A 26,877-nucleotide genomic window follows, 5' to 3' on the forward strand; every position below is an offset into this window, starting at 1 on the left:
CCTGAACTCCAAAACAGTCGTACTAAATTTGCAATTAGCCATACATTTTTGTAAAATGGCCCATATTTGAGTTTTATATAGTTTCTCGCATAAACAAGTCTCAGAAGTGAATTTAGTAATGCAACAGCAGATGAACAATGTATAAAATTTCAGAGATTTGCGCGACCTAGATTTAAAAGACTAACTGACCTCAGATCAGTTAGTGGCCTATGTAAATTTTGGGGCGTTACAAAGATAGAAGGTAGAGCCAAATAAGGAGGAGTTGAGAAGTTGACGTCAACTTTTAGCTTCATTCAGATTTGCCCGTTTTCAGAGGCAGTTTCAAATTGTGAGATTTGCAGAGGAAAGAGGTGTCAATGGGATTTTGAGGTTCTATGTATGTCCTACTTACCCTCCAAACTGTTGTTTTTCAACTATGACAAGGTAAAATCAGTTTTGCATTCTATCACCCCTTTAAAAATAAAAAAAAACAACGTTGATAAAAGTGGTAAGAGAGAACTAAAACCTAAATGACAGAATAGGTTAATTTCCAATGGCTGACTTTAAACACAAAATTAATGTTGTGACACAGAACTTGTTAAGTTTAGGCAACAAAAATACTTAATTAGGGTTAGTAAAACATCTGGGATTGGCCTAAAATGAGTCACGTTAAACTACTAAAATGAGGACGTCATTGACTTATGGTTTCACAATGGGACACAAACCCACACACACACACACACACACACACACACACACACACACACACACACACACACACACACACACACACACACACACACACATAGCCATGTGATCCATTGTTAATATAAAGATATTGATTATTGCTGCTTTAAGTCTTTAAAAATGTCCTTACTTACTGTATGTAAAATTAGCGGTGACGTTAAATCACCTGTTTCATGTAATGTTATTCTAAGGTCCAGTCTATGATCTGGATTTTTCCACAGCGATGGTTAGCGATGGTTAGCGATGGTTAGCTAGTAAATAGCCCACTGACGCAACGTTATTGCTTCGTATTTTGGCAAAACGTTTAATAATGACAGCAGTAGTGTTCATAGTGAGTGAAAATGTGATCTGAGATGCATATTGCAAAATGTGTTATGTATCTGGAAATGTTCTTCTATTTAATTTTTAAAAATGTTCTGGTACAGGATATAAAATCCTCTATTCCAGACTCAAACAACACAAAAACAAAAATGATGCAAACAAATTTGAAGCACATTGATTTCATAAATCACATTGATTTCATGATTAAAAATGACTTACATTTCATAAATAAGTTACAAAACAAGCTTTAAGCTATGTGTGAAATCTGTAAAGCTGAACAGAATCACAGTAGTGGAACAGATTGCATTCTGATCCAAAGACTCTTTCTGTCAGAGAAAGAACACTAACATAGCCTGGAATGTAATTGTAAGACATATGATGCTTTTGAGAAATGACTACAAATAAAGCAAACTGTTGCTTTGAACCTGGCTTTATGCCTTGGCCCTATACTGAACTGTCTCAACTACTAATCCAGAAAGATCAACATGCACATGCAAAATAATGGAGGCCGAACCTTTTTTCAGCCTATAAATGTCAGACAAAATTTGTTTGAACAAGACAAATCCCCAAAGAGGTTTAAAGAAAAAGCATGTGACCTGAGGTATTTAATTCAAATTCACTATTTTACTATTTATAGGGCCACCAGTGAGTAGAAGCATCATTTAATGTGCACAGTGATTAATTATTCAGGTTTAATGTCATTCTGTGTTTACTTCTCGCTAATTCCCTGGGTCAAAATCAGATGAATTAGTCATGTTTACATATGTGATTGCAGGCTATGATTAGAGAAAAACTTCCCTGAGTGAGCAGCAGTGAGTTGACAGGATGAATGCTTTGACCTCGAGATCTCAGCGGGAGAGCTGTGGCTTTTTTCTTTTCTTTTTTTTGACTGCAAATTTAATTTCCCTCTGGAACTTAACCATCCATAGCTCACGCATCAGACATGATGAAGTGGATCTATGTGGCAAAATGTCCTCCTCTATTTTAGTTTTTGATTTTGTTTCACTATTGCTCTTTGGTGTATATTACTTTAGTTTGATTTGCTGCATTCTCCTTTCTGATGTTGACAGATTCAAACTGGAAACAGGATTGGAAGGAGCCATCGGCACAGCAGGGGGCTGTTTCTACACCGAGCAACATCTCAGTCACTTAGAAACAGACCAAAGACAGATTTTCTCGGGTATATCATTGAATCTTTCTATAGATTATTAAGGATTCATTAGGATTGTGTTGGAGAGCAAAGGGCTCAACTTTATAACACTGTAAGGGACTTTTGACTCTGTTGTGCTTTGTGCCCTGGGTTTGAAAGGGGCTCTAAAAATAAAGGAATACTTGGCAGCAGTCACTGCACATCAAACACACACTTTCATGTTGTTTGGTGCTGTTTGTTTATCCTTTCTGAAGGATTTATATAGATGTGCTAAACATAGACAATCTTCTCATCTGTCGCATTTTTAATACTCCCAGTATTGCTTTCACATAAGTTCTTATGCGGTGTCTGTAAAACAATACCTGCATAGTGTCAGTCATTAAATGCACAGATCTGTTTGTTTTTCAGTTCAATTTAATATTAACTAGTTATTGCAATTAATATTCCTCTAATAAACAGGATGGACTTGCAAACTGCCAGCAGTCTATTACGGTAAAGTGACTACACACATTTTAAATGTCACATTTATTTGTATTTTAATGAATTCAATCTGAATTAATCTAATATATTAGGCAGTCAAATGAATGTAATTCAACCAAATTTCCCCAAAAATCTGCAAAAGAAATTGCAAATTAACATGCATTCCCATTGGTGACGGAAATTGTTGGCTGTCATTACACAACGCGATGACGGGCAGCAGTCAAACTTCAAATGGTGGAAACCTCGTAAAAAATATGATGGTGTTTGCTTCATGTATTAATTTGAGGAAAGTTACTGTACAGTCTCCTCATCGCTCAACACAGATCTAATGTTTTCGCCTGCTGCTTTGTTTCGCCTCTTCAGTGAAGCCTAAGTGGACGTTTAAGTCACACGCTTCATCTACATCTTGATTTACCCTCTACATCGGCTTCCATTGCACTTTGTCACAATTTTCTGCATATCAACCGAAAGTTACGAATGTAACTATGGTTGTATGAATCCTGGATGACCGCCAGAGGCAGTGTTAAGCACTGCCTCTGGCGGTCAGTAAGGATGGAATAGAATTAGGTTTTTCTATGCTGAAAATGTGCATACAAGCAGTTGGATGGAAGGCTTATTTCTCTTTCAAAAATGTAATCTTACTGACCTTGACCACATCTTCGTCTGTCGAGTGACACTTGACTGCTTCGGAGACATCAGTGACAGAGGCGTCTATTCCAATGGTCACCACCTTTACTGGGACAGCCACTGTCTTCCCGGTCAGCACGGCAGTGTTCAAAATCTCAGAGTCCTAAAGACAGAAAGAGAGAGAGAGAGAGAGAGAGAGAGAGAGAGAGAGAGAGAGAGAGAGAGAGAGATGAGCACAGCAATGGTCGAAGGCCTGGCAGGTCTCTAATCCAGTCAATAACAGACGATCTGGCTCAGAAAAAATAGTATAAGTGCAAGTAACAAGTAGTATTGGAAATGGCCTAAAGAGGCTTTGCACAATCAGCGTTCATCTAGTGATTATTGGCTAAAGGGCTGTGAAATCAGAACCACTGCTGCGTGGACAGCTAATGACTGATGGCAACTGGTAGGCACATTGTACGGGGCACAGTGTTACAGCAGCGAAAAGAACATGTCTTATTTCAATTGAGTTGTGACACTGTACACCTTTGGTCTCCTGGAAAGACTTTCTTTACTTTTGAAAACACCTCAAAATGTTTTTCTTTTACCATTGTCACATCCAATATTTCTCAGTATGTTCATTAAAGTGCATTAAAACTTTGCGTCGTTTTGGCAACAATTCCAATTTCATTCTAAGCTATGTTGCCAAATATGATATTAACCATTAACTATTTGGGGGGTTATTGTATTTATTGTGAGTGTAATTATCTGGATAAATACAGAACCTTCTCCTTACCGCCACGCTCTTCAGCCAGCTAATTAATGAAAGTAATTAGCATTACATTGTGGTTGGCTACTCAGCAAAATTACAGATCGGCAGATAACATTTAGATTTTTACTTGAATTGAATTGAATTGAATTAAACGCTTAAAGAATTACATTTCATGCGTAGAAATTATTCACGCCCTATTACATTACACATTTTTCCATGAATCATTTGCTTCTCTGCCCAGACGCATCGTCAGTAAAATATGAAGTCACTGAGTGTTTCTGTTGCCGCCCCGGGTCGGTCCAGCTTTTATTCATACAGTGCTGGATCCACAGCAATTTGAAGGCACTCTCTGCAGTCTCTGTGGTGGTTGTGATTACCCTCCTCTTGTGCATGTGTAATTGCCTGGTGAGAGTCCTATGTCTCAAACTGCCTTTGTTTGGAATTCATAGTGAATGCCATTTCTACCTTCAGTATGCTTGGCCTCTTTTCCTCAATGTGAAACCTCTACAGTTCCAGCAAACCCTATGCCCTAAAGCAGAGATCTATCCGACCACAGGAGCTTGGATGGGCTGAAGAGGACATCGTAGATTCAGGGTCATAAATATCAGGGTTTTCTGCAGGTTTCACCAAGTCAAAGTAAAGACTTTTAAGCCATTTTTAAGCACTCCATGGTTCATAGGGATTAAATAGCTCTGTTTTGTTGGGTGCCTGGCTGTCTGCCTTCTATTGATATTTATATTGAATCGATAAAAGACATTCATTTACAATTTCACAATTACTTAACCATGAATTTCACTAGAGTCAAAAGCAGAGACAGCTACAGCACTCCTTGCACAGACATTATAATAATAAGGTAAACCGTAAAATATGTAGTTACTGTATTTTCTATAATTTTGTACTGTATTTTGACAGAATAATACAGTGTATTGAATGGACGGTACAACATTGATGGCGGGACTCCTCTGAGTCCTGTGTAAATTAGTATTTAAGCCAACTGGCCAATCAGACTTAACTAGGCTCTATGTACACAAATGCCACTGGGCTGTATTAGTGAGGGACCTCAGCGGTCTAGACAGCCTGGATTCTATAAGTTCTATAGCACAGCTTCATCACTCCGACCATAAATCTTAACCTTTCATTACACAGAGCCAGGCTTGCTGTTTCCTCTTTTCCAGTCTATCACACACGCACACACACACACACACACACACACACACACACACACACACACACACACACACACACACACACACACACACACACACACACACACACACTTCTATTGTCACAGACGATAATTGGGGCCAATTAAGATAAGTTTGAGGTAACTTTCTTTCTGAAGTCACACATGCACATTGGATTGAAGAAGTTGCTCTTCAATTACACAGATTGCTGGGGAACCCTGGGCAGCTCAGCCATTGAGGTCAAAGTGTGCTTCTCAATATTTGTACTGTACGACGAACATGGCTTTCTTGCTATTGGGAACCTGAAATAACTTTCTTTAGATAATTGCACAATGTGACAAAGGCATCTCATTGAAAGCTTATTTCATTCTGCCACTAGGAATGATCTTACACAAAAGCCCTGCTAGGATTTCTTTCATTTTAATGGGAAGGAACCCCAAGATACCTTTTTTTGGGTACTTTGACAGCACAAAAAACATTTCAGTGCTATTCTATTAAGGTAGCTACAATTATTTTTCGTACTAACAGAGAAACCTTACTCCGGAGTGATGCCTGTTGAATAAAATGTCACATTTGTTTAGAATAATATTGTTAAACCTGTCAAGCGCCGACAGGACCAATCTGCAGTGCCTGACTTCCTGTCACCACATTCATGTGTATCCCTTTGTCACCGGGGAAGTACACACGATTTGTACACTGTCCTGTTAACTCGGTTTCTAAAGACTTCCCCCTGTGTTTGTGAGCTTGTGAATCAGAGTCATTCAAAAAAAAAAAAGAGAAAGAGAGGATTAAGTTTGGTTGAAAAGAGCCTGGTCGTTTGTAAGCATCAATTACTGAGACCAGTCAGCTTTGGAGTGAAATGATTATTAGTTGAGCCAAGAGATACCAATGAATCTAAAAAAAAAAAACACTTAATCTCCAAATGGCTTTTCATTACAATTTTATAGACTGTGACAGTGTTATATAGCAATATAAACCCCCCTCTCCTTGTGCCTCTGACTTTGATTCAATTCCTCTTAAAATCTAGGGTTGCTGTAAATTAATTCTGTCTGCTGGGATTCCTCCATTTCCAGAGGGTCATCTATAATACATGATGGGGTAAATGGTTGGGACCTGGTGAAAGCGGAGGCTAATGTTAGATTACAGCAGCTGGAGATGACCCAGCAGGTTGAGGAGCAGCAGAGAGCAGGGCCCGGCAGTAATAAGCCACAGCGGGATCCCACAGTGATGCATCAATGGGCCACACACGGAGACATAGACAGCGCAATTAAACACAAAATGGAAACCAGTGGTGCACATCAGCAGTGTTACTCAGTCATTTTACTGGAAGGAGTCTGGGAGAAGACGCAATGAAATTTGGGCCTGTAAAACTGGAAAAAATGACCTGACGATTTTATATGGTTGGAGATGAATGGATTTCGTAATTTGAGAAGCTTGGTACCGTAAAGGGGAATTTCACTAAACTTTTCACTTTAGTTCTGTACCTTCTTCACCCTACCTGTTTTTATGACCCTATATTTTTAGAACATTAAAAAGTGTCAAATGTAGTAGTTTGCAGCTGTGGTAGGCACTTTATTTTTGGTGTCATTGGGCAAAACTTCCATAATATTCTTTCAGCGTATTATAATTCAAGCGGTCTAAAAGACTAGACTTTTGTACTTACTCTTGGCTCTGTTTTCAGTTTTTTTCCGAAAATGCCCGTGACGGGAGACTTTGGCCAATCACAGGTCATTTCATAGAGAGACAGCTTTCCTATTGGCCCATATTTGTTCTGCGCAGGCATTGCGACATAGAGGGGAGAGGGAGAGCTGCTTTCTACCAACTGCAGCTTTATGTGTGTTGCTTGCTGTATACAGTCCTTATTTGCTCACAATTATTATCAATTTTTTCAAGATAAATGTGGTAATGACATATTAAGAGATAAGCCACAACAAACGGAAAATAACACCCTGTTCATTATTATTTTTTGAAGAGCATTGATGTATGGATTATCTCACTTACACAGTAGACAATGTATTTACCAGGGCTAAATTAACCCTTTAGGGGGGCCTGGGACAAAAAAGCTTTTAGGGTCCTGTGTAGGGCCTCTACAAGATGGATCTTCAGATGATGAAATAATGCAGATTACATTAATTCAATTCAATTCAATTCAATTTATAGTATCAAATCATAACAAGAGTTATCTCGAGACACTTTACAGATAGAGTAGGTCTAGACCGCACTCTATAATTTACAAAGCCCCAACAATTCCAGTAATTCCCCAAGAGCAAGCATTAGCAGTGGCTGTTGCGACAGTGGCGAGGAAAAACTCCCTTTTAGGAAGAAACCTCGGCAGACCCAGACTCTTGATAGGCGGTGTCTGACGGGGCCGGTTGGGGGTGTGATGAGCAGTGGCAATAAGGCCATTAAGGATCCTGTTATTCCAGTTGGGATTGTGTTTATACAGAATTTATTACTGAACTAATTTGCAATGAATCAAATTACAACATACACCACATAATGTTCCTAGAGCCTTTGGGACCCCCGAGGGTCTTGGGGCCCTGGGACAGTTGCTCGCTATGGCCGGTTGGCAATCCAGCCAAGTCAAAGTAGAAGAAGCCATCGCCTGGTAACACCTGAAACAATTAGCCCATCACTTGTCAGCATTTATTTAGAATGGCAAGGAGGCGACTGTGCATTTATCTGAAAGTAATGCACACCTATCTTATCAGAATTAAGTACTTTCTATGGCTTTTGCATATAGCATTTTAGATATAGGTAAAACTGAGCAATGATTAGATCAGAGATATTTGAATCAAATTAATATTTTTATAGCAAGAAAGAACATGACTGTAATGGAGTTGTACAAAGGCATGTATTAATATTTTTTGATTTAATTAAGTTGTCCTGCATGCAGCATGCAGATTCTCAACCGTTGACACCCGTGTTGCTTTTCTTACTAGCCAATCTTCCCCCTCAAGTCTCACAGATTTTGTTCAATAATCTGTGGGAGAACTGCCCGTCTGCTTTATCAAGGATCTCTCTGTTAACATTCAGCACACTGCTTTGGCTGGTAATGTGCTCTGGGCCGTAATTTCTGCCTATGTCTCGGTTGGATCTGAAAATAAGTGAGATTTATGGTGTCAGCCTGAGTGACATGGGCAGCATGAGAAGTAGCGAAGCTGCTGCTCGTCCTGCTGTTGCGATTAGCCTCTGCTTCTGCCCTGCACTAACACATCCACATTCCGACCTCACCATCCTGGCTACGGAACAAATGAACAGGTCAGGCACAGTGTTGAGTTTGGGATTTTAAGGGCTGAATTATTCATAGTGCAGCAGAGAGAAGAGAGGCTGGTAAACACAGTGTATACTTAGTGTGTCCTGTCAGCCCCGCATTGTTGTGGCTGTCCTTAAGCCAACAAGCTTACCAGATAAACCCAAAAGCACAAGTCAGGTAGCATAAAAAACTTATAAACCTTAATCTGGTGCTTTTACCACCATGATTAATGACTTGTCATTGGACACAAGCCTCTTTATGATTTGTCATGTCATTTCTTAAGCAAAAGCATCAGAAGGGGCCATTAAGCATGCCAATAGTCAACTCTAAATGAAATATTCATACTTCTGATAAACATTTCTATCCCTTGGCGATAAAGCAAGCGTACATGTAGGGAAACTGAAACGGGAGTCGAGGGATGGTGAATTATACGCTGTAGACATTAAACGCCACTCAAACCGTGTCCTGAAGCTATTAAGCAGACTAAAAGAGACATGTCCTTTCATCAGCTCCTCTCTCCACGTTGTCCAATGCTCAATGTGGCACTTCCTCCCTTCTATTCCAGTGGGTGTTTAATTGGCTGGAAGCGAGAAACATGGAGGAGAGTGTGAATAAAGGCCTTGGTAGCACCATGCAGAGCGATACATCACTGCATGACAGCGCATTGAAGTGGTGGGATGGTTGTGAAGCCAACACACTGCCTTTTAATGAGGGTCTCTCTCTTGCTCACTTCTCTGCTCTTCCTACTCTTTGCTCCTCCAACAATGAGCGAGTTCCTCTCCGGTCTTCCCTTTCTCCCCTTTTTCCTCGCTTCTTCCCGGCAGACTGGATGAAGGTGGCAGCAGTAGGTGACACAAAATGAGCCCCATGGTAGGTAGGAAGTCTGAGATCTGATCTGCTTATTTCTGTTGGCTGTGTCTGGTTGGGAGAAAGGTAATGGGAGATCATGGTGATGATCACACGGATCACAAGGTACCTCATTCAATAATTAAGAGACATTATAGAAAGGACACTTCATTCCCAGTACAGAGTGGAAGTCAACTACCCAAAAAGTGGCAATATGTGAAGGAGCTGAATTGTTCGGATGGTTGCTGTTATAGGCGGGTGTCGATTGTGGCCCATGGTACATTTGTGAGTGTAACTCGCTATAGTGCTTTCTGAGAAAAATTTTTTTTTGCAATCTGTATACATTTTGGCAAAACAATTACTCCCTTATGATAGATACCTAGATATGAATATGCTCTACCTAGGACAGTTTCATAGTAACCAAGTATAAAGCATAGGATTTGTTCAGAAAAAGTACTGAAGTTGCACTTTCATGAGCTGACTGGCATTCATTGCTACTCTCATGCCTCACAATCACTGTTTCATTCATCAGCTGCTTGGCTACCAGCTTAACTTACAATCAAACTCAAGCAAGTGTACAATGCTGCCATGATGACCTGACACTTCTCCCTATTACTCTGTTGATACGCTAACGCCAACACGTTCGCTGCTGGCGCATCTACTCCGCCACCCCAGACTCCGCCACCCCAAACTCCTCCAAATGTGCCAAGCTTTTTGGTATTGTTCATATAATGCTTGTGTATGTGTATGATAAGAATACTTTTTTAAATACACATATTTGTTTTCTTGTTAAGAGTTAGATGAGAAGGCCATTGCTACAGTCAGCTGCCAATTCTTTTATTTTAGCATAGCATAAAGTCTGACAACAGGTAGAAACTACTATGGCTCTGTACAAAAAAAAAAAAAAAAAAAAAAGCCTACCAGAACTTTAAAAGCTACCTAATTAATAAGTTATATCTTGTTGTTCAATTGATACAAAAACCAAAGTATAGAAACTGAAAAGTTGTAGTATTACGGGGGTTATTTGCATTATTGTTTTTTGGCAGGAAGAAGTCTAGAGTCTCTGCTGGTTGCCTGACAACCTCAAGTTTGATGACACTAAATTTTCAAAAAATCTCGAACTCTTTCTTTAAGGGCGGATTAATTCTTTCACAGAATCCTGGTTGCTGCTCAGATTCTTTGAGCAGAGCCTTCTCTGCAAAAATCTAAATGCATAACCTTTTGCTTTACATATTCAACTCATCGACTTACTGCAAGTGTCTCTGCGTGAAATAAAAGAATAAAGCATTTTACTTCTGAATGTCTCACCTGAATTTAACTTCTGATGAGCAGGCCAGTGTGACTGTGAAAGCAGCACGGTAAGAAAAAGAACATCAAAAGACAAAAATGTCGCTTCCTGTCGCTTCTCACAGCACCTGAAGGAAAAAAGGGCTGCATAAACTTGAACAGACACCTCTGAGCTTATAGTGGACTCAGTGCTGGAATGATTTATGTCGTATTGTTGCCCTCACAAACTTCAAAAGAAGGGCAACCAATGACGGTTCAAGAACTCTTCATCTGAGCTGCTTAGTCACTTATGCAAGAGGACACACACAACAGTTCATGGACCATATTGATGTTTTAGTCACATTGAAATGCTCTCAGCTGTAAAATATTTATGAGTGCACATGATTTACGGGTAAACTTTGACTGCGGGGAACTGTCACAGTGACAAGCTGCTGACAGGACGAATCTCCCCACAAATATTAATAACTGTCTTCTAATAAACTGTCCCTGATTCTGAGGGAGTCTATACAGTTTATTGACAGTATAATTCATTTTCCACAATGCAATGATTCTATCTAAGGGTCTATCTTAAACGTTTTATTTTTAGTAGAGACATACAGAATGCAAAAGGAAGAGATTTTTTTGTGTGACTGGAAGCGGTAATAGGTTTATGAACTGCTGTTATAGTGCTCTGTGCTGCATCCATTCACCTTCAGGGCATCTCTTATAAACACGTCTGTCCAATAATAGGCATCCATTAACAGTCAGAGGGCTTATTAGTGTCTGTACTTTGAAGATAAAGTTAGGAATTATTGAAGGCTGGTGCTGGTGGGACAGAGCCACCCTCTGGAGTCCGGTGGCCATGAATTGCGCCTCATGCTGTGAAAAGGAGCTTGTGAATAAAACATGGCTGGACGTAGCTGGAAGTACAATATTTAACGTTTGTAGGACGAATCCCCTGCGATTCTCATGAATACCATACCTGTAATACGTCTAGATCAATGGGTCAGGAGGGAGGAGCGGGTGTCCCTGGTGAATTTCAATAACAGCCAAGGCTTAGCTCTGGAAGAATCAAGGTCAGGCACCAGGGCAACTTGTAACTCATGAACGGGTCTGTATGATATATTACAATAATATATGCATGAAAGTCAGCATCATGCGGCAACGACAGTTAAGTTTAGGCACTAAAAGGACTAGTTAAGTTTAGGAAAAAGATCCTGGTTTGGATAAAAACAGTCCCAAGGAATACACATTTCCTGGGTGAAATTCTTTTGTTTTCCCCAGGAAGCGAACTCTGCTCTGCGGCTTGAAAGCGTTTTATGACTAGGGTTGGGTACCGTTCACTTTTTTTTACGGTATGGTACCGATATTCTGTATATTCTATTCCGTTTTTCTGTACTTTCCCTCTGTAATAACACATTTATTTAATTAATTTCAGTTGTAAAAATAATTTCTAACCTATTTATCCTATTTACTTAGAACAGTTTGTTATTTATTTAAAACATTTTACACACCTCCCTCTCCCCTCCCAAACCCGTCCCTACACATTATCAAATAATTATTAATTTCTTACACTGAACTGTATCTTTTATACTTGTATTTGTATCTTAATCTATTTTAGCCTGTTTGCATGTTCTATGTCTTTTTAAACTGCTCTTTAATGTTTTATGTAAAGCGTTTTGAATTGCCTTGTTAAAATGTGCTTTGGAAATAAAGTTGCCTTGCCTTGCCCTACATCCCCAGCCTGTCAGTCAGTCAACAGGGAATAGTGAACACAGTGGTGCCTGCCTGTCACAGAGGAAGTCTAACGTTAACCATACCACGACCACTTTCACCTTGTCGTTAAATACGCGGTCTGGGTGGAGTTTTGAAAAGTGTAACCACACTTGCAACCGCTTTACCGGCATTGCCGTGACTCTCCGTCCGCACAACATCTCTGTGTGTGTGTGTGTGTGTGTGTGTGTGTGTGTGTGTGTGTGTGTGTGTGTCGGAGCTCTGCTCTCGTCAACACGTAGAGAGAACAGATATGCTTGCGCTTATGCGCTCTCGGGTACCGAAATTTGCTACCGCTTGATTTAAAGTGAATCAGTCCTCGGTAGTACGTAATTCGGTCGGTTAAAAAGTACAGAGTCCGGCACCCAACACTATTTATGACCCACTACTCTATATCAACGGTGTTTTATTTCTGGGATTGCTTAGGTGCAATGTCCCTCATTTTGGCCGGATGTCTGTCACCTTCCGCTTTCTGTGTGTTGGCATTCTAAACTCTGGTGGATTTATGAGGACTATCAATGGTTAACTACTCCTCAAATCTCTGCAAGGTAAATCCTTACAGTTAGCTAGACTATCTGTCCAATCAGAGTTTTTTGTTGCACGACTAAAACAACCTTTGAACGTACACATGTTCCACCAAAACAATTTCTTTCCTGAGGCTATTTTGCAGAGGCACCGTGGCTTTGTCCAGCGCTTGATTGTGATTGGTTTAAAGAAATGCTAATAAACCAGAGCATGTTTTTCTCCCATCCCGGTATGCTGTGTGGACTAGCCAGACCCTCCCCCACAGTTCTGTAGAGGAAGGTCTTGTGTGGTTTTCCCTTATGATATAAGGTCTTGAGACTAATGACCCACCCAGTCATTGTGGTGTATACAGCAAAAACAAAACGTAGAATGCTTATGAATTACAGTGCTTGACGTTTCGTAGCTATATGTACGTATGGTTCATGAGAACAGCCTGACCAGGAACAAACCTGCTCTCTGCTCACCCAGAGATGAGCGAGAGAGAGAGCTGCAGGGGCTAAGGGGAGGGAGCTGGCGGGGGCTTTGACTGATGCTGGCTCCGGTACTGTGATGTCTCACTGGTGCCCCTGCTGTTTGCCCATTGAGCGGGGCCCAGAGGCTAGAAGGCAATGAAACAACCCTGCCTGCGCCAGTGTGCTCAATTTCAGCCCAATATCTATCACACTCAGCTGATCGATGAAGAGTTCTTCCCCGACAGCCAACCATGCCTACGGGGGATGACCTCCTGATCTCTGGTCTGATTTCTTCACCCGGCTCTGATCGAGATCTATACCGGCAGCTTAGCTTGGCTTAGCTTGGCTTAGCTGCCCTCAGGACACACACCTCTCTCAGCAGGCACAAAGGTCAGCTCCACTGTAGAGTCCATTACCGCTTAAAAACAAATACACACATTCCTCCCAAACCTCAGTGGGCCAGGATTAAAGTCAGAATGAATAGAACTTGGCAAGAGTGTGGAGTGGGATGTTAACAATAATGGGGAGATGTGGGATATGGACATGTGCAGAGCCTGTCACTCTGAGATTGACGTGTCAGTCTGGAGCCTGCCCTTCCGTTCATCCCTCACTGTACAAACTATTTTCACCATAATTGACAGGGTTAGGAGAACAAAGAGGGCTACAGCGACGGGGGCGAAGGTTCACAGCATTCAATTAGAATATAAGAGCTTCCAAAGGGTACAGCTCCTTACCATTCTCTGTGGGCAAGGCAAAGATACACTTTTACACAAATGCATGAAAGCATTGTTGGTCGTCTTCTGAGAACAACACAGTAAACAAGTCATTTGACTTCACTGCTGGAGGAGCTTTCAAAAATAACGTGGGTAGGTTCGCTTTCTTAATGGTGGTTGATCCTTTTCTGATGCCTCCGTAATGAGCAAGCCTGGCAGAAATTGGTTCTGCAGCAGAAGAAATTAAAAGCTCTAATCACATACCACACAAGGGAGATTGTGTGAGTGTAACAAATTGTGTGCTTAAAAGGTAACAAAGCCACCCCAGTCACTTTAGGCCTTTCAATTACAAAAGCATTTCAGGGTCTATCTTCCTGAGTGACACTGGAAGAATTTGCTATTCAACCTCTGTTCTTTTTGAAAGTAATTCCCAGTTTCATGAGAAGGCACAGTAGTTCACCTTTTCTTACTCGTTGCTGTACATGCAGTCACAGTGACAATGAGTGTCGGCCCTTCTGAATACCTTTTACATCCTGCGATGTTAAGCCATTCAGTGCCAAGGACTTTGATTGTTTTCTGGATTAAGTGACCATTTGTCCCGATCTGTTGTCCTTATTAGAATTACATGTAGTACGCCACATGTGCATACTGCGGCAGCCTCAATTAGTGCTACCACTTCAACATCAGCCTCTAAGCTGTAGTAGATGCTAATGGATTGCTCGCTTGGGGTCCATCCATCAGCCCCTTATTGTAAGCTGTGGAGTATGACTCATGCTATGTGGAGAAAAATAAGCTATGTTTTATCCTGTTCCACTAAAACAGCAGCGGCATGCCCAGCGACTCAGCACTAGTGGAACTGAGTGGCCAAGGTTATTAGATCACTGAAATCAGGTACTTTCAAGCAAGGCGCACAGTACGTGCTCTTTTGATAAACAGCTTGCATGATTAGCTGGCACGTAAGTGCTCATGTCTCTAAGTCTAACTATGTGTTTGATAAATGGCTCTGGCAATCTTACATGCCTGGCAGAGAAGATGTGCATTCCAACAGAAGTAATGGAATCGAAAGGGGTAAAATAAAACATTCATCGGACGATGTTGATAGATGACTTTATCATGTGAGAGCAGAAGTGGCCAGAGAAGGCCAGGGTGATGATGTATTGTTTAACGATACATTGGAGCGGTATACGTGAATACAAACGGCTGCCTTCATTTCTCCTCATCTCTATGGCTGCGGATGCTCGTGTGAGTGAGCACAGTTTGGTGTCTCGGGCTAGAACAGGAAGACTGATGAGTCCTGATATGATGGATGCCCTGTCCTCTTGCTCCCTCTCCATCACCAGGCATCCCCAGCATGGGTAATGATGATGAGGGCAGCCTGGACGGCAGCATATTACTTCACGATGGTAAAAGATAATGGACCAGCCTCCTACTGTGCAGGGGAATCTGCACAGGCATCCAATTACTGCTTTTAAGATCCATCTCAAGATGACCCAAAAAAACACACAGCTCTTTCACACTTTAAGTGAAACGAAGGATGCCGACATAAGGAGGCGGAGGGTGACAAGGGAGGCAATTAATCTACATTGTTAATATTTGTATGTATGCTTGTCTGGAAAACATATAGGAAAAGAGAAGAGGTGGAGAAAAAAAAGAGGAAAAGATCTTAAAGAAAGAAAGAAAAAAGCAGGTAAAGAGAAGACGAGCCAGGACAGACGAGCGGTATTACCGTCGACAGAAAGAGTTCCCAGGCGTTTCCTCGCTCTAAACTGACTCAAACTTTTGAGTATTCTTTTTTTTTATTTTCTGCAGTCTGCTTTTGAAATAATTGCTGCATTTGCAGAACTCCTGCTTCACGGTTTGAAATTGGTGACAAAGTGGTGAGCGTTGCTCTAAGCCCTCCCAATGCAGGTAGGTCTGTGGCAACACACAGGAGGAGCCCTCTTCAAAGGGAACGGGAGAGTTTTGTCTTTCAAAACGATGCCACTGCTTTCCCAGAGGTGTTACCCGTGGCAGAGCCCATCACTTGGCTGGGAAAATGCAATAAAAGTACCTTTTTATAATAATCAATTCCAGCAAGGGCACAGTAATTTAAAACACGACATAAATTGGCTGGGAACGGGTCTGAGGAGCCATTGAAGTAATAGGCCATAAATGTGATCAAACCCAAAATAAGCTTCTCATTTCTAATAGGCATTAGCTTTATTACATTACAACCTTTAGAGACACGGTCAGTTATGGATCCTCATTCAGTTTATGAGATTATTTCTGGTCAAAACACAATTACAGCAGATTTCTCATTACGTCAAAATACAGACTAGCTTATTAGACTAATTAGTGCTAATTACAGATGAAAGGACCTTCTAGAGCAAAACCACAGAGCTGTTGTGTCAACAGATGCCTTCAGCATGCTCTGTGAAGTCTCCCCTCTCAACTAGATTAAAAAGAGTGGAGGATTTGGAGCAGTTAACCATTAGTCCTCATAAATCAATCAGAGTTTAAAATCCCAACACAGAAAGCGGAAAGTAACAGACATCCGGCCGAAAAGAGTGAAATCTGACGGAATTTCAGACGGCAACGGAGCAATCCAGGAAGTGGAACGTCGTGGATATAGACTACATTTTTAGTTGTTATACGTAACACATTTTAAACTTATCTCATCTCATCTATTAGGTAAAATGTCAACCCTTAATTCTTGCGTTTACCAGAGATGTGCTAGTACGTTTCTTGGAAATAAGTCATTCAGCATAAAAAAGTCAAAAGCATAAAACATGACTTATCGACTAAAGAAATCTAAGTTGACTAAGACCTAAACGACCGATTAGTCGACTAATCGACTAAAAGTGAGCAGCCCTAATAAGTTCTGTTTCAGAACATTTACTACGTGTTTAAAACTGCTCCTGTTACGTTAATTAGAAAGGTCATGTGACTATAGTCTACTGTGCGACGGTAAAAAGAACCTATGTGTCATATGTGTTGTTTTGGAGTAGTATGGGGCTGTGTTGTTCATCTGTCACCTTGATTAACTGTAGATATCACTGATCACAACAACGATCCACTATTGGAAAAACACACAACAATGACACCAAAGAGGGCTTTTAGTTCATCTCTATGCTGCTTGGAAAACTGTAACTACAAAGGCAGCTGGATATTCATGTTTCTTTCAAAGCTCCATTAAGCAAAATTTTTTAATGCTGACCGCTGATGTAATATTGCATACACTGTTGATCAACACTACAGTCTGCAGCGCCATGTTCTGCTCATTACTTTGGCTCTCAGAGAGGTTTTTCTCAGGAGTTGGAGGTTGAAACAAGAGGCGTAAAGACAAGTAAACACTGGTCTGAATTCGATCAGTGGTGCAAAAAAGGGGATGTGAGAGTGCTCTGTTTCTGCTAGGTGAGTGAGTAATGTTCAAAGCATGCCAAAAAGGGATAAATTGATCATATTTCAGAACAGTTGCTGAACACTGACTAACCACAGTCTCAGAGATGTCCACAGGCTGCCTGGTAAGTTAAAAACCTGCAACACTTGTACTGTTTAACATATAAAGATCCATTTCCTTGAAAAGCGGAAAAATGTATTATGGTCAGTCAACTTGTACTCTTTTTTTTTTTTCTCCCTTATGTACATCTGGAGAAGACTAGAGAATGATTACAGTACATTACATGACAACAGTCTGGAGCTGAAATAGTAAAACCACAATTTTGGATCTGCAGTACCCTCTGGGCAGACATCTTTGAGTTATAGGTCTGACCACAACTCTGTGTGGTTTTCCCTTATGATATTCTGTGTTCCCTCTTAAAGTAATCCAACATTTGTTTCATAAACACACAGGATACACTACATCCTACCATCGAAGAAGCTGATCATTTTGGGCATGTGACTGTCCGCCCACATTTATCAGGGGCCTTATTACAGAAAAAAAAAATTCTAACTGCTTGTTCTATCATAACTTCAGATAAGTGAATGTCAGATTCAGAAAGTCTCTGTAATGAGGCCCCAGGTCTCTGCTACATCTCCATATTCACTACTCTATTAGTGACTTCAGTTCTGTGTGCAGAAACCTGTTTTCTGTTGGAATCACTGATTTTGTTTTCCTTTGGTGGAGGCAAGGTGGTGGGGGTGGGTGATGTGTCTGTGTGTGCGTGTGTGTGTGTGTGTGTGTGTGTGTGTAAGGGGGGTTTGACAGCACTGCTTTTACATTACCTGACTTCCTCTTTTCTATCAGCTAGGAGTGTAGCAGGGGGAAGGGAGAGGAACTCATCTGTGGGCCTTTCATGCCACAGTGATCCCAAGTAATCTAATTCAGACTCTTTCTCGCTTGTGTGCTTCTCCCATATTGGTGCATGCAGATTGCAAAAAGCCTAACGCTGTGTGTGTGTGTGTGTGTGTGTGTGTGTGTGTGTGTGTGTGTGTGGACAGAGGGAGAGTTAATGAGTTATGAATGCATCGGCATGTATAAGTAGCCTATTTTGTGTTGTGGGTTAAGTACCATGGGGTGGCTGGAGATGCTGTGCACCTTGGGAAGTTGTGCGAACAACTCCCTTGTGGGAAGAAGAGCGAAAAGAATGGAAATAATGTCCCAATCAACGTCTTTTCAGTAAAAGTCTAATAATAAAAATGTTGAAATCCTGGTATCAAAGGTATACGCTGATCAGTGAACCTGATCCTTTTCAATACATGGTATCGACACAGTCTCTGACATGCTTCAGTGAATCACTGACAGGTCCTCTGAATAGCAAATTGAGGTAAGGAAGGGAAAAACACACACACACACACACACACACACACACACACACACACACACACACACACACACACACACACACACACACACACACACACACACACACACACACACACACAGTTTTAGTACATATGAAACACTATTCATCTTTATCTCATGAGAGGCTCCTGCCTAAATTACCCTGTCCCTAATTGATTTAGCCAAGTATAGCAAATAATTGTAATATCAGGTTAATTGAGATGGATTTTTGCCACTGCGAAAAATGATTTATAGTGAGCCATTAAAATCCCTTCTTTTATGTACAAAATTAGCAGAATATGTAAAGGCTGGCAGTTTTTGGATTGATTGAAGAGTGCGTGTTCGATTTTGCATCTGCATTCACTTTTAGAACAGAGGAAGTATTTCCTCCTTGGACTTGAACAACATCAAATAACGATTTGCTTTAAAATGTGATTTTCAAAAATTGTGGTCAATTCTCTTTATGAGTAGAGCCTTTGCAAGATAATCATGCAAATCAAATTTGCGATCATTTGTGGGAGCAAACTATGTATTCCTAGAGCGAGGCAAGCAGGCTGTTGACACATCAGTGACATGAAAAGGATGTGAGAGAAGGAACTCAAACAATACTGCAGCATTGAACACATTGTTTTTCATTATCCAGGGAATGGATCAGTGGCTATGGATGTGGCACATTCCTCTGAATTCAGGAACAGCCACCCACATGCATCTATCATCTACGCAGCTACGGGCAATACTTAGACAATCACTGTGCCACAGCAGTCAGGTCTGTATCATGCAGATCAGAAGTCACGGAAATAGTAATGAATGCAATTTTTTGTTTTAGTATTCAGCGCCGATGTGACAGCATGTGTTTCTCTTTGGTCAACACGATCAATGTCGCTCATTTGTTTCACCTGAATGTTCTTGATCTGAATCAGAAGCAGTGTACTCTGGGTTGCTGAACAAAGCTCTCTATTTGAAGTTCTACAGGGGGAGCTAAGCTTAGTCTACACAGCAGAGTACCTGTGCCTCGCTGAGGGAGACACACAGCTCCAGGCGTGCCCTCAGGCCACAGCCAGACTCTGGACCCCCTGCGAGGCCTGCTGGGAGCTCCAGATGCTCTCTTCCGACCCCGCTCCTAAACACAGTCTGCAGGGACACACCTACGTTATAGCTCTGCAGTGAGTGGAGGAAGTATTCAGATCCTTTACTTAAGTCAAAGTAGTAACAATACAATGTAAAAGTACTCTGTTACAAGTCAATGTACATAATATCAGCAAAATATAGAGACAGAGTGCATTTAAGTCCCGCCCCCACCAGAGGGGAAAAGAACTCTCCGCTCTCCATTGACTTGCATTGCGTGAAAGTTCCTCCTCGTCAAATGATGCTTTCTTTGTCTCTTGTCGGCTCATTGTCTTCACTCCCTGCCATTCCCTGCGTCGCTTCTTCCTGGTGGGGTTTTCCCTATCGTGTCTTCTGGGTTTTTCTAGTGGTTTTTGGTTTTTGGATTTTGGTTTATCCTCGTTGTGCCTGTCTGCCTGCCGTCCTCAGGACACCTTAAGTTTTAAGTCTTTTGTTAATAAAATCCTCCTGCATTTTTGGGTCCAAGCCTCACATCCTTGACATTTCCATTGGCTCAGAGTACTGTCACTTTGCTGCCTGTTCTGCCAAGTGCTGCCTTTCCATTTGGTAAATGGATATATACTTTAATCACACATTGTATGGCAGCTGTGTACTTTGTTGAAATTTTGAGGCCAGTTTTGAAGTAGAAACATATGGAACTCACTGTAGAGCACTCGTTGCTGTAAGAAATAAATTGTGTATTGCACTTTATTTCTGTTCTGTTTCCTGTTATCTGAAAACTGTGTACAGCAAGGTTTCTTTGTTGAAGTTTGAGGCAAGTTTATTGTAAGCATATTGTACTTTATTTTTATACAGTTCTGTGAACTGTGAACCCCCCTGCTGAATGATTATGCCCCCCCCCTCCGTGCCACCCCACTTAAAAAATCCTAAAATCGCCCCTGTCTATACTTAAGTAAAGGAAAAGTACTCAGTCTCTCTTGAGTGGTATTGTTTATCTGTTATATCAGTGTTTCTCAAATGGGGGTACAAGTACCCCTAGGGGTACTTTGGCGTAATGCAGGGGGTACGTGAGATTATTTTATGCATAATCCCTAAAATACTATAATAACAAATTAATTTTGTGATGGATTTCAAACATTTAAAATGTAGACTGGCATTTCAGTAATGTTCAGTTACGAGGTTGTTGTTTAGCCTACAGGTGCAGCGCTGTGTTGTTCCTCTTCATATAGGTTTGTTTTTTCTACCAAAAAAGTTTTGCATTTATCAGGGGTTACTTGGCTGAAGAAATGTTTCAAAAGGGGTACATTACTGAAAAAAGTTTGAGAACCATTGTATTATGATTGTATTATTATTATTACTGATGTATTAGCGTGTATGCAGCACGGTGATGTGGTAGCTGGTCACTGTGGAACTAATTGTCATTATTTGATATGCTATTGAGTAGTGTAGGAGGTATTTCTAATTAGTTTTGAGTGTTTTGTTTTGTTAAAGATTGGATAGCCCCATAGGCACCTCTGGTTAGTGTAGGCAGACAGGGATAGGACCAGCATGCACTTGGGTCTACTGTTTTATAAACTCATCAGATGTTTTGTATTTAAAACTTTTGTATTTAAAAACTTGTATTTAAAAATGCACTGTGTCGGAATACCTCATTTGTAAAACGTTTCTTATATTTACTCACAAGTTCATGATGATTTATTGCTTTCCACCGCTGCTAAGCAGCAACCGATAAGACTGTATGTGTGTGGCACAGTATTTTATTAATAAATGTACAGGTATTAGTAGTATTTCAATGCCAACAAACATTTACTCCGCAAGAAATCACCCTTTCATCAAAATAATATGGTGCTCAACATTTCACAGTCAGAGTGATAGGAGTGCTTCCGTCTATTTGGGTGTGGCACTGAGCTTGAAGTGGCATGACTCACCATGGCCAGAGGCACGATGCCCGCAAGGTCCTCCTGTGCCAGTTGGATCTCCGTCTCAGCCTCTTGTGTGGCGGCACGACTGGCCGGGTACTCCACCTGCCAGGCCATCCAGCGGCTACCCAGCGGCTCCGGAAAGCTTTCCATTTTCAGATCCACCTGGAGAACCCTCTGAACTCCCATCTCAGACCTGCCAGAGCACAGCAAAAAAAAAGATTCAGTGAATGGTTAAGCAGATGGCTGGGCGAGAGTTTAAAAAAAGAATATGCGTGTGTTCTTGAGTGTGTTCGTGAGCTCAATGAACCGACTGTCTGCTCTAATGACGAGTAACAGTGAGTGTAGCTGATGAACGTGTCTGTGGCTGAAATCTATGACATTTTACCAACTGAGATTGCACAAAATGTCAAGTCCCTTTGTGTTTGGCTCTCTGGTCAACCCTGTGCTTCACAGGATAATATCGCTGCCCCTTTTTTCTTTAATCCTCTCACACTTTTCCACAGGTGATGTATATAGAATCATCTCATGGCTGGTCCTTAGAGCAGTTCAAAGGAATGCTTCACCAGGTGTCACCCCCGCTAAGGTGTTGCTGGTCGGGTCTGTCACCAGTGCCCTCGTTTGCCGTAGCGGAGCGTAAATATACAACATACTTGGGCGCGATCTACAGCAGGCCTGAATTAAGTCAGATAAATGGAGAGCGTTGATAATAAAATTTCCTGTGGCGCCATAAGTCTCTGGTGCTCAGAGTTTAAATATAGCCTCGAGGAAGGAAAGGTCAGCTTTACACGGGAGCCGGAGGAGATGGGAAATGGCACAAGATCTGTTAGCCACGTCTTGCGTTTCAAATGGCTGGACTCCGGGCCAATAAATTTCATGCATAGTCTCTGTGACACACCGGCACAAAACAGCTTCTTGTAATTCCAACGTGGTGAGAGGGAGAGAAGAATAAATCCACATGGTGCTTTGTGTGGAAAAGAGAGTGAATGTAACATGTTCAAAATACTGTACAGTAAAGCATGAGGCAGAAAAAAACTTTTAAAGACAAATTCAGTAAAGCAAACAAAGCAAAGAGAGAGAGAAAGAGAGAGAGTGAGGTACAGCTTGGAAAGACAACAGAACAAATGTATAATATCGTAAATTATAAATAGGGGACTAAAAACAGTAAAACAATAAATAATAGAAAATGTTTTTAACCACTGCTCTCATATTCACATAGGTCTGACACTATTTCCACATCCTTCTCATATTATTCAGTTTTATTCTGAGAGAATGAAAGATTTGTTGCGCAGCAGAGCACAACAACCCAATTTTCACATCCAACAGAGGTGTGTATGAATAATTAAGATGACAACCAAATAACTTGTGTCACATTTCATAGCGGCGTACCAATCAGCACAACCGAGCCACTGAAGGCGTAGTACGACATCATGGACTTACATAACCGTCCCACAATGCTGTGGTAAAAAAAACAAACAGATGCTAATCTGAGAGCGGTCAAGCCACGAGGTTTATCAAGCAAACAAAGTTAACAGATGATGCGCTGCTGAACGTCCAGAAATAAACCTTTGAGAGCTACAGAATCAGCGAGAGTCACACAGGACCTGTGTCAGCCGTCAGCCATCAGCCCAAATGGCCTACTTTCTACGGCACCGGCAGACTTTTGCTCTGGCAAACATCACACACAGACAGACAAGCAAAAGAATGAAAGTGCCTGCATAGCAGAAAGGTTTGATTATACTGTACCGCTAAAGTCACACCCTCACAAAGTTAAAGAGCCTCCAGAAAAGACAGAAAAGTAGACTGTTATTAGCTTTTTTTCCCTCTCCCATCAGAGATGTCAATTTTTTTTCCTCCGCGTGATTCATTTGCCAGACTTTGACAGCAGCTGCGAATGCTATGAATTTTATGAGGTTTTTATATTATTTCTTCCAACAAGAAAATATACAACTTTGGAAAAGGACCTGAAAAGATGACGGAAATACAAAAATGTGGACGAGTGAAGGAAAGAGAACAAATAGTATTTTGGGGTAGTGCAAAGTTGAGATCAAGGACAAGTGTGGCTGGCCGTTCCTTGACTTTGATTGATGACATGGAAGTGAATGGAAACTATGCCAGTCTGTGGAGAATGTGTTTGTGATTTAGTAAAAAATCGTGAAAGCCGCGACTATAATAAATACAGTGTTCATGGTGAAAGTGGTTTATTTATAGCATTTTTTATGACGACTCTTAAAAACCAAAGCTGCTGCAGGTTGTATATCTCGCTAGCCAATAAGTTATACAGCAGATGGCAAAGAGAGGAAAGAATAAACAGACATTTTAGCCTCTTTACCTCATGTAAGGCCTGGCAGCAGTGGCTTTTTGATTGCCCGCTGTACTTGACCCCCATTGACATACGTCATAAAATGAATCCTGACGGAAACATCAGTGTCGGGGTGAATGTAACTCAGACGTTGAGTCACAGACATCTACCATATACACCAGCGTGCCATCCTGAGCCGACCTGAGTCTGCTGATCACATGGCTCGCTCGCCGGGGGAAACTGTTCATTTCACTGTCACTTGCAGCATGGGGTCTAATTCAATTAGCAACAAAGGGCCTGTGGATGCGTGCCACACAGCTGGCCTCAGCCTGATGATTGTCTGTAAACTAGCTGCGGTTCGACTGAATCTGAGGCCACACAGACGACCAGAGGGCAGCCAAAGGCACTAGAGGCCCTAAAGTTGGAAGCAGCTGGCCCTCTGTCTTCAGAGAGCCAACTGGAGGGGGAAATCAGACTTGACAAGGTGCTGCTCGAGACCACTGACATCCGGCTCACTGAGAATAGAAGAGAGACGGCTGAGGATGCTGTTTAGGCACATTCAGGATGCCCATTAATCACGACACCAGCAGATCCGTAGGAAACACAGCGACAACATGAGTGAATTTGCACCATAATGTATCCGTTTAAGACGCTTTATGTAGCGTCATCGTGACAATGTAAAGCCAATGGTTGACATAAATAACAGAGATGGTTGTGATGACTGCTGACAGTAGCCTCTCACACGTCTGTTGTTTGGACATTTCCAAGGCACTGTTTACTTACTGTCACAAATAGAATGTGTTATATTTACCCAACATATAAGAGTGTAGTATCAATCTTCTCCTCTAGCTTTTGGCTAAAAAACAAATAAGCATATTTCCTAAAAGGTCCAACTATTACTTTATTTGATTAATATAAAAAAATGCCCGTCCTGAATTCCTAATGCCCGGGGTGATGTATTTAAATGGCTTGTTTTGGCTGACAATCAGATTAAAAGCTTGAAGGGGCTGTACTCAATGTTCATAAAAAAAAAAAAAAAAAAAGGTGTGGGATTGCCTCCACACAGCTCTCGCAGACCGCTATCCCAGCTCGTCAAATACAGGCGCTTTGTCACGGCCCTCGACGTCTGATACCGACACACAAAAGCACTCACATGCAATAACTTGCACACAAGGCCGGACCGGCTGTCAAAACAAAGAACTTCAGAGAAACTCTAGATCTCTACACATACAGAGGGAGTGTGACTTTATTCTCCGCTCAGGACACCATTACTCCCCTATATCTTTACATAGCAGCTGTTTGTTTACTGCTGTATTAGTGTACTGAATATTGAATACAACCCCTTTAAGATATTCAGTTTATGACACAGCGACAGCAAACCCTGACAGCTGGGAAGTTTGAATAGTAATTGTTTGCCATTATTTTGCTTTAAAAATACCTTAAACGTTTAATCAGGTATCCAAATAGCCGCAGATCAATGTTCTGTCAATCAAAACGATTAATCAACGAGTTTCAGATTTACTTTGTGAATCTATAAAGGCTAAATAACCAGGTGTTAAGCAGGTAGCTTTTCAGGTTTACATAAATAGTTTAAAGCCTCCGAACACCCACACAGGTGATTTCAGTTATTCTGGCTGATATTACACCTCTGCTCAGGTTTGAGGTTGGCCAGAGCTTTGATGGGAATTTATAAGGTCACAAATCTTCATCTACCAATAACAATGATAAAGGTGTTATTTGTCCTGCCGACAAGAGACTCAGGAAGATGTCAAGCAATCAGTCTAAACACACCCACACAGTCCTGGGAAGAGGTCCAATCAGCCATATTTAACTTCCTTCTATCTCCAAACTTTTATTGTTCAGCTTCTGTCTTCACTAATTACACAGTCTAAAAAGCTCTTCTATAGAGGTGATTCGGCTCCATCTCATCTTGGTGGAGCATGTTAGAGAGCTATTGAATTTAGGCTGCAAGAGTGATAAAGAATGAATAAACAGAAAAAGGACAAAGTTATTGGAGGAATTTCCTTTTTAGCAGATTTCTATAGAGAAAGAGTTGTCTATTAGAGCTTCTATTGTCCCATTATCAAACTCACTGTGTCATTGTGACACTCCTTGTTTAATCTCCCCCTGATGTGATAGGATCCCACTGCCTAACCCAATTGGGAATAGATAATAAAAGACAGATAGATAGAGAGGCTTTGAAGGATAAATGAAGTGACATTTTCAAGTCCAATTTCTGGATTTTTCAACTCGTAGATCAAGTGTTCCAGACATCTGTCTTTTTTTAATATTGTTCTAACATTAGAACAACAGAGTGATGTCTGGTAAAACATTTGAAGCTCAGGCCAGACTTTTGTCTGTTTTATGTATAAGATACATAGAGTTAGATGTTAAGTGCATACCACAAAGGGCCATAACAAACCTCAGCAGAGCAGCACGTAACGCTGCTGATTCACTGAAACAAGAGATGTTGAACGGAAACAGAATGGCAGATGAAGATGCATAATGGAGGCTGCTGGAACCAGAGGAGATGCGATCCACGGCAGTGTGAGGCAGCTGTGTGTGTGTGTGTGTGTGAGAGAAAGAGAGTGAGAGAGAGAGAGAGGGGGGGCGTCATGCAACTCTAAACTACTTGTGGAGGGAAAAAAATAATCAAATTTGTGGCTTCAGTGGTGCCTGAAAGCAGCACCTTGAAGCTTTGCTGTTCTCATGCTCCGTCACCTGGAACAGCAATAAACCAGTCAGCACAATGAAGCGCA

At 41.3% G+C, this 26,877-nt stretch overlaps 1 protein-coding gene across 1 annotated transcript in view; it reads right to left on the minus strand.

The window, feature by feature from the left end:
* si:dkeyp-14d3.1 (transmembrane protein 132C) overlaps positions 1-22,206 on the minus strand; it is a 43,685-nt gene extending 21,479 nt beyond the window's left edge. The window contains exons 1-2 of the mRNA XM_028578475.1: positions 21,826-22,206; positions 3,324-3,467 (exon numbers count right to left, since the gene is read on the minus strand). Coding sequence (XP_028434276.1) covers positions 3,324-3,467; positions 21,826-22,005 — 324 coding nt within the window. The 5' untranslated portion in view covers positions 22,006-22,206. The remainder of the gene's footprint in view (positions 1-3,323; positions 3,468-21,825) is intronic.
* Between the last annotated feature and the right edge of the window lie 4,671 nt (positions 22,207-26,877).

Source organism: Perca flavescens, chromosome 5 (genome assembly GCF_004354835.1).
Source record: "Perca flavescens isolate YP-PL-M2 chromosome 5, PFLA_1.0, whole genome shotgun sequence".
Classification (NCBI taxonomy): Eukaryota; Metazoa; Chordata; class Actinopteri; order Perciformes; family Percidae; genus Perca; species Perca flavescens.